General features: G+C 39.9%; 1 protein-coding gene across 1 annotated transcript; it reads right to left on the reverse strand.

The window, feature by feature from the left end:
* Positions 1 to 4,884: 4,884 nt before the first annotated feature.
* LOC120744124 (deoxyribonuclease-2-beta-like) lies at positions 4,885 to 8,342 on the reverse strand. Its single transcript, XM_040048279.1, has 7 exons — positions 8,006 to 8,342; positions 7,706 to 7,803; positions 6,963 to 7,107; positions 6,785 to 6,863; positions 6,426 to 6,587; positions 6,160 to 6,330; positions 4,885 to 5,528 (listed from the first exon to the last, which is right to left on the reverse strand). The coding sequence occupies exons 1-7, from the start codon at positions 8,006 to 8,008 to the stop codon at positions 5,119 to 5,121; spliced, it is 1,068 nt and encodes a 355-aa protein (XP_039904213.1). The 5' UTR covers positions 8,009 to 8,342; the 3' UTR covers positions 4,885 to 5,118.
* Between the last annotated feature and the right edge of the window lie 331 nt (positions 8,343 to 8,673).

Consider the following 8,673-nt stretch of genomic DNA (forward strand, 5'->3'; position numbering starts at 1 on the left):
AGGGCCAGTTCGTCTGTCTTATTCCTGAGTGATCGTACATTAGAAAGGAAGATCCCAGGAAGAGCGGTTCGCAGTCCGCGTCTCCTCAAACGCACGAGTGCGCCGGCTCGCTTCCCTCTCTTTCGGCGTCTCGCTTTCCTGGTCAGGGTCAGCAGTAAATCTGCCGCAGATGCGACAAATATTGGAAATAAATCCACAGGCGTTGTAGTCCTGTAGTTAAGGAGCTCTTCTCTGGTGTACGAATATCCAGAGGAGTGCCCAGACACAGAAGAAATGCACAAAAACAAAACAAAAGTAACGCACTGAAGCACCAGGGCGACCATCCGCGGCGCCATCTTGGTCAATCAATTTATTAATGGAGGAGGGTGGAAAATGCCAGAGCACGACGAGACATCGTGTGGCATCATAGAGGATCGGATGGATAGCAAGGCCAGGCGATCATACACCAGGGCCGCAAATACATCATTAAAACTGAGTGAGAACAGTAGAGCAGAAAAAAACAACACAACAGTAGTAGAGCGCGACAAACTACAACCGGCAGCGGCAGAGCCAAACACAGGCGCCATCATACCGGAAGTGAGAAAGAAAATACTGAGAAAGTCTTTCCAACACCAGCAATGCCGTTTGTCAGAACCACTCTGATGGGTCTCTGTTGGTCAGGCAATGCTTTAAAGATGTCCTGGCACCTGATTGGAGTGTCATGGAGGATCTTGGAAGCTGTCTCCAGCTGCCTCACCTCATGTTGGGTATAAACTCCCTCACTCTGTCCCTCTGTGATGTAGAGCTCAGTGTAGATCCTGTTGAGGAGGTTTCTACTTCTTGTTTCATTAGTTCCTTCAGTCAGACATTCACATCTGCTCAGCCCAGCTGAAAGAGCAAAACCTGGATGTTTGTGGGGAGTTTCTCCGATTTCTGAAAAGCATCACTGAAAGGTCTCCCTCTCACTTTTTGGCATCTCACATTAACTAGCCCAGATCTGGTTTGCCAGAGGTGGCCCACAGATGGGCCAGCACAAGGCCAGTTGCAGACACACTGGTGGTCCTGTGCTGGCTCATGTGTGGATTAGCTCTGGCAAACCTGATCTGGGCCACCAAAGGGCCGTCATTCTTTGCGGTATGTGGGCTATGTGCAAGTTGTGTGCAGCCACGGACCAGTTGTAGACACAGTGCTGCCCTGTGCCTGTCCCTGTCCCAGAACAGTTTCAGCTCCAGCCCCAGATGTCAGCCTAATGTGTACTCTAATCAAGCCATGTAATAACAACATGTGCCGGAACACAACAGTGCAAAAGTAACAATACGAAACTTTGCTCAGACAGTGAATGGACTGATTCTTGCAAAGTGCTTTTCTACTCTCCCGGATTACTCAAAGTGCTCTATACAACATGCCACATTCACCCAATCAAACACTTTCTCTAAACTGAGTGCTTCCTAACAATATTCATACACATTCACACTGTTGACATGCAGACTGGAGGACCTGTTCTACCTCCTGAGGTACAGCCACCCGATGGCAACCATGAGTAAACCCTCACTAGGTTTTGGATAAAGTGTACACTCACAAACCTGTCAAACCTGCATCATTGCCAGGCCTGGCCCATATTTGGATGACATACCACTTACCATGCCAGAAGTCAGCTAGCAGTTCCGGCGTGACACCAGATCTGGGCCAGACTTGTCTGCTATGTGGGTTGCTCCTTATGATTTCTTGGTAAAGTATCCAATTCCTTGTAAGCCTGATATTAATATCCTTATTTATCTTTGCAAGCTGGAAAGATTAATTTAAAAAAAAAGTTTTCTTAGACTAAAACTAGATTTTGAAGGCTTTCATAATGTTTTAATGGTTAAATAAATGCTTTAATTTTCCTTCTTCACAACTTCAGCCATCTTTTCAGAGATTTCACCTCACAGTGTTAGCAATAATGAAACAAAGACAAGAGCAGCTGGGAGGATGTTGTCAAATCGTCCGACCGTCCCAAGGTTTCTGCAACACAGGGATGGAGAAAAACAGGTGAATACATCAGGATTTATTTACAGAACTCTACCCTGTTCCTAAAACATCATCATCTCAGCTCCACAACACTGACACAGCACAGAGTTAGTGCACTGCTGCACTCTGCAGTATCTGCAGCTCCCTGATCACGTGATCATGTTCCAAAAACTATTCAGCTGTTTGGACTCACCTTCAGACTGGCAGCGTTTTAATGCAGCACCCTCTGCAGGCCGTGCAGAGAACTCCACTCCAGATGGAGTCCGCTCCTCAGTTCATCCTCCAGCCTCCAGCTCCAAGAGGATGGGGAATTTTAAAGATGTTGCAAAACGCTTATCCAAAGATGAAGCTCATTTAAACACTTGTGTTAACAAAAGTTAAGAGATTCTGGAAGATCACCTGATTGACCAGCAGAGGGCAGCACAAGCAAACAGCTTCAAATGGAGCAGCAGAAGAAACCTTTTCTTAAACCCATGTTTCAAAGCAGATGAAAATAAAAGTGCATAACTGCATTTGTTTCATTAGTATTTGTCTTACCTTTACCTCTCTCAGCTGTTTTAGTTTTGAAAGGGAGAAAAGTTTGAGAGATTTTGTGATCAAGTCAGTGAAACATCTGAGAATGAGGTCACTTCCAGATGAAAAAATTCTGCCCGTGGACACAATCGCACACTAAATCACAGCAAATAAGACGACAGGGCTATATGATCGTTCCTGATTGATGATTGTTCCTCGTTTCATGCTCCAGTGTGACAAAGTCCGTCCAGTCTGCATGTTCAGTCTGTCCCTCTTAGCTTTTGAGGAGAGAAGCTCAACTGTTTCTTAGATTTTCAAAGTTGTTCAGTTCATACAGGAACTGCAGCACTGTTGCTGTTTTCTAACCTAACAAAAAAACTCACTGTTAACCACCGTGATGTCACAAGGATTTGATCTGACAGACAAGCTTCGAAGGTCAACATTATTTGGTGTAAATGTACATTGTAGAGTGGTGCACGTTGTGGATTTGTGCACCGTGGGTGTGAGGTGTTCTGTCTGTGGGCACTGACAAAGACCAAAGCTTCTGCACACTGCTCAACATTTCACACGCGTTAAATGTGTCATATTGTGTGCACATTTTTGGATGTCTCATTTTATGAAAGTATTATTGATTACATGAATTTAAAGATTACTGCAGACTTTCTGAGTATTTGTTTCGGTTACTGCGATTATGTTTATGAAGATAACATTATGTGAGCACTCTGACAGCTCGGCCCTATCACTGTGCATTTCTAATATTCCCTTATTTTCTGACACTGTAAAATACTGTCACTCACTCTGAACATGGACAGATGAAGGTTTACAGTTAAGTAAGTTAAGCGGGGGTAAAGTTCAGTTTGTGTCTATTTGTATGGATGGAGTGAACCTGATACCACATAGCTGATCATGCGTCTGTATGTCTGAACATACATATTATCTTTAATGTGTGTGTGTGTGTTTTTAATTCAAACTGTGTAGTGCAAACAAAGGTTATTCTAATCATTGTAGTATTTATCCAGTAAAACATTTTTATTCTGTAAGTTCAGCACCATTAGTCTGAAATAAAGCATGGTTACTGCACTGTGAAACAGTTAGATCCAGCCTGCAGGGCTGCAGTGGAAATGCTGTCACTGATTATCAAATGCTGTAAAACTGGTCAGTGAAGAATAATGAGGTATTCTTCAAACCCAATAGAGCATGCTCATTCAGACAAAACTGCAGGTAAAGAGACCTGTCTGAGCATCTCAAGTGAGGAAAGCATCACTTTGTTATGTCCACAGCTTCTAGACTTCAAATTGTCCAACGACTTTGAAGCCTCTGAACATCTGATACTCTATAAGAATATTAGTAACTAAAAACTATGTACAGTACTCTGATTATACCCTTTGGATTAGAGCTGAAAAGCTACACATCCATCATTATTGAGCATTGGACCTAAAAGACATTTTTGTGTTGCTGTACAAAATTTAGAATTGTGCAATTTTTTAAATACTATTGGACCAAACTGTAACTTTGTGTCTTTGTGTAATTGACACAGTGACCATCATTTACTTCACACTAGAGATGCTGGAGCTCTGAAGTTAAAGAAAAATGTGTCACTGTCCAAATACTGAGAGCATTTTTTAGTATAAGAATGAATTACAAATGGATAAAACGAATAAAAAAGTGATCACGCTCTGAAGTCATTCTGATTGGTTGCACCGGTCACAGTGTTTGAGTCAAAAAAAAATTGTGATGAAGTAAGGAGGCCAAATTACACAACCCATGTCACCGTCTAAATACTGACAGTATGTACCACCGGTATCAATGCTTTCTTTTGCTGTTAGAAGGCCTGAATGGCACGTGCACAATAATCATCTTAACAGTTACAGTCAGAATCAGATTATTAATCTTTCAGCATCAACACAGACAGATCTACTTAGTAGTTACTCTACTTTCAAATATCAACTGTAAAGTTACAGAACTCCTAGTGGAAGTGGGAAAAAAAGGACAAAATAAGAAAACTTAACTGATATGAGCTCTTAATTTCCCCAGGCGATCATTTACATTAATATTTTAATTTTTGTGTGCTTCTTATTTATTATAAAATGAGTTATAATATCACATATGCACTAATTTGCATAAAGTCCAACAAATAATGTAGTAAAAAATGAATAAGTGAACTGTGAAAATAATTTCTTTACAAATAAATAATAAAAGTGCCAAAGTTGTTGTTTTGTAATAAAGAAGATCTGTTACAGAAGAAAAATTTCAGTATAAAACCTGGTTTGGCAAATCAAAATCTACTAAACCATAAAAATAAAGATGTCTGACTGCAGGGGCTAGTTTGAATACTTTTAAACGTCATCAGACAGAAACAGGACCTCGGAGTAAAAACAAGACAGATTCATGCAAAGTCATTTATTTCTATGGTTTCCATGGGTGAAAGAGCCACACTGTGAAATATCCATCAAATGTTTTTAATTTCATATCGTTCACAGAAACATTAGATAACACTGACAAGAGTGACGATGTCAGCACCAGATTCAAGTCAGCTTCACTTTGATAAAATAAATTTACAATAAATTCAAAACTGGTGAACGTAGATAGAAAACAAGACGAGACGATTGTCTGCTGCAGTTAACTTAGAATACCTACTCGTTTTCTTTTAAAGGAACTGACCCTGATAGTGTCACAGTCACTGTCAGTGTCACTGTCAGTGTCACTATCAGTGTCACTGACAGTGCCAATTCTCCTAAATGCATCTGCCACAGGTTTGCTATTAATGCACAGTGCACCACCAGGCCTTTCGAACTGGGATGGTTCTCTGTTTGAGTCACCAACACACATCCAATCTTTACTGTCAGAAACACACCATTTGGAATGATCACATCCTTTTTCCCAACTACCTGCAGCAGTTTCTACTTCCACGATGTTGTAAAGTTTGTGGTTATTCTTAGTCATAAAAGTTTTGCCAGGTTCGCTGCGCCAGGTCTGGATGTATAAATTGCTCTGTAGTGTGTCAGCAATGGTGACATAAAGATCTCCTTCTGCCAAAGTAAAGACAAACATCAGGAAACCACCAGACAGTGTTACAATAAGCCAGAATTTTAAAAAAAAGAGAAAAGTGTTGCTCACAACAACCCTGACTCTACTTTCTCTTTCTGAGAGTTTCTGGGAAGTTCCAGCTCTTCTTATTTAATGATTTCTTTTACAAACATCAGACCTCATATGATCCCTGCTGCTACACTCCCCTGCACTAACTCTGCACTGAGGCTGGGTCACACTAACACCTTAATCAAAGGTCTCCATGGCAATACAAACTTACAGCATAACATGTGTGTTCACAGGATTTATTTTACAGCTTCCACAACATTTTCATACCAGGATCATTATTTAATCTTATATGTGAGTTATTTTTAGAGTTAAAATCTAAATAAAGTGAGTTTTGAACAGAACTACTCTGTAAAGTTAGATCTACTCGTCGCCCAGCTCATGTTTCACAGGCCAAAACATTAGAGAAGTTAAAATAAAGGACTGTGTTGGGCTTGATGTTTCACACCTTGTAAATAAGAGTCTCAGAACTTTGGTGGGGAAACTACAGAAAGTCACAATGATTTCACAAAAGAAACTCACAGTGTTTAAGATTTTTATCTTAAATGAATGAAGCAGAAATCTCACCTTCAGGATCCCTTTTCTTGGAGATTTGTTTAACAAAGCGTGTAAACTTCAAACCACCGGCTGACAAGTCCTCATGGTAGGGCAGCGTTCGTTTTATGTTGGAAGAATCTTTGAGTTTTTCAGGATTGTGGTTTTTAAATATATGAGCATTGATGTCTTTAAGATGCTGAGCTGAAAAAAAGTAAAATGAGGGATTTACATGTTACTGTGTTAAAACTTCACATACACTCTAGACATGAAGAATTACCTTGGACATGCTGCCTTACCTATTTGTGCAGACTTATCAGAGGGCAGTGTTACACACATAAATATCTGTGCGTACCTTTTCCCACTTTCAGGATAGAAATTATTGCTTTCATCTCCTTCAGGGAATCTTGGTGTGCTGTGTAAAAGCCAGACTACATTATCCTTATCCATCATCACAACTCCTGCAGAACAAGAACATGAAAGAGCTCATGTCATTATTAAGAAGAGAACATTTGCTGAGTGATCTGAGAATAACAGAAGCTGTGGTTCTGATGCTCAGAGGTGAGCGTGAAGGAGACCACATTTAAATCAGGTGTGTTTTTATTAGTATTTCTTATGTTATTTTTATTATTATTATTAAAAAATTATTTCTACCCACCTTTGCTGTGGCCATATTCTTGTAGTGCGTTACAACTTGATGTTTGATCATTGTATGCAATGAATGCAGAATCTGGTGACTGCTCATCCGGAAAGAATCCACAAAAACATAACATAAATTTTGTCTTTCCTCAAAGTGCATACACACTAATAACAGAAACTCATGGAGTTATTCTCACTTTTTCAAAGTAGGGCTTCAGGGTATTTGCCAGGACACCAGCTTGGTGGTTGACAGGCTTGTCCTCTTTATTCTTTTTAAGGTTCTGGTCGGTTGAATCAATGTAAACATAATCAAACCCACCAGGCTTCTTGTACAAAATAAACCTGGTGATGTCAGAGACAAGTCAGTAAATTCAAAGATAACAATAAATGATGAGAAGCTTAACTGAGCATGGAAGAAGAAAATAACAAACTCTGTTATACCCAAGTCTCACAAGCACCTGTAGAGTAAGCAGAGATATGACTGAAAACCTTTAACTATGAATAACAGGGCCTTTTATGAATAGTATTTTCCACTGGCTTCCCCATGATGCTAAAATGAGATGAAGCTTGTGAAATTTTGCAAAGTGTTTTCTTTCCCTGTTTCCTCTTTTGATCAATAAAGTGAGAATAATACGAGTGATGAAAATAGATGTGCAGGGCTGGAGAAAGGAGGCAAGTGTCACAGTATTGTGTGTTGTCTTCATAGTTTTGGGTATGCGTTATGTCTTACTGCCCAAATGAAGTTATTTATGAAATGGAAATATATAAAATAACTGATAAAAACAGTGTAAAATAGTGTAGCAGTGTCTGAACATCATCTATGACTATGTTGAAACGCAGGTGCAAAAGGTACCATACCGTAGCTTTGAAGCACTTGAAGACCAAAGTTACTAATGTGTAATTCAGTACACCTGAATGAATAGCTCAGATGTTGTCTTACCAGTCTACATCACCATTATTTTCATTTTTACAGGATATAGCGCCCTCACAATGTGAGCCAAGCAGACCAACAGTGAGGACAATCATCCAAAGGACTTCCTGAAAAAACAGAATAATAAAAAAAGTCATTTTAATACATCATCTTCCCTTTAGGAGAAAACAGAATTAGCTCACTATTACTGGCTGCAGTGTCTTTACAGGTAATAACATAATGCAGTATCGCAGCATGGCTTGAGTTCACAGGTTATTCTGTACTACACCAAATATGTCACCATCCTAATACAAACAGAAACTAACTTACCATCAGGCCGAGTGAAGAGTGTGTTAGTCCTCTGCTGAACTGACTCTTAGTTATACAGCTCCAGAATATGATTTATGTCAGGTCTAAACTCACAGACCTCGCTGTCTCAGAGACTGATCCTTGTGAACAAAGCAAGACCACAGCGCTTTTGTCTTTTACTTGCCGGCAAGGGAAGCCCGATCAGGGTCTTAGAGTTGTAAGCCCTTCACCCGAACTCAGTCAACTCCGAACCTGACTTCCCTTACAGCTCCTTTTATTCGGTGAAAGCAGTCATACATCCAAGGCAAGCATTTGTGCGCAACATCAGCATGTGTGTGTATGTGTGCCATCTCCTGTCATACCATACATGGCGCGACCCTTTGACATCTCCAGTCACTCCATTTAGGGCATGAACTTTTAACAAACAAACATGTAAAAAGCAGAAGAGAGCAATCTTGTTAAATTTATAAAAACAGGAACTTGTGGTTTCTTGTGTGCAACAGAAAAACTACTACGAAGAAACTACTTACTACATGCAAAGGCTAAAACCTAATATGGAATAAACATTTTATCAGCTTGTGACTTTGCACAAATGGCAATTTCAAAAGAATCAACTCTAAAAATTTGCACTGATGCATGGTCAAGAATTTTAAGATAACTCACACTGATATGAAAATGAATAAAACAGG

This window comes from Simochromis diagramma, unplaced genomic scaffold (assembly GCF_900408965.1).
Source record: "Simochromis diagramma unplaced genomic scaffold, fSimDia1.1 OVJJ01000557.1, whole genome shotgun sequence".
Classification (NCBI taxonomy): domain Eukaryota; kingdom Metazoa; phylum Chordata; class Actinopteri; order Cichliformes; family Cichlidae; genus Simochromis; species Simochromis diagramma.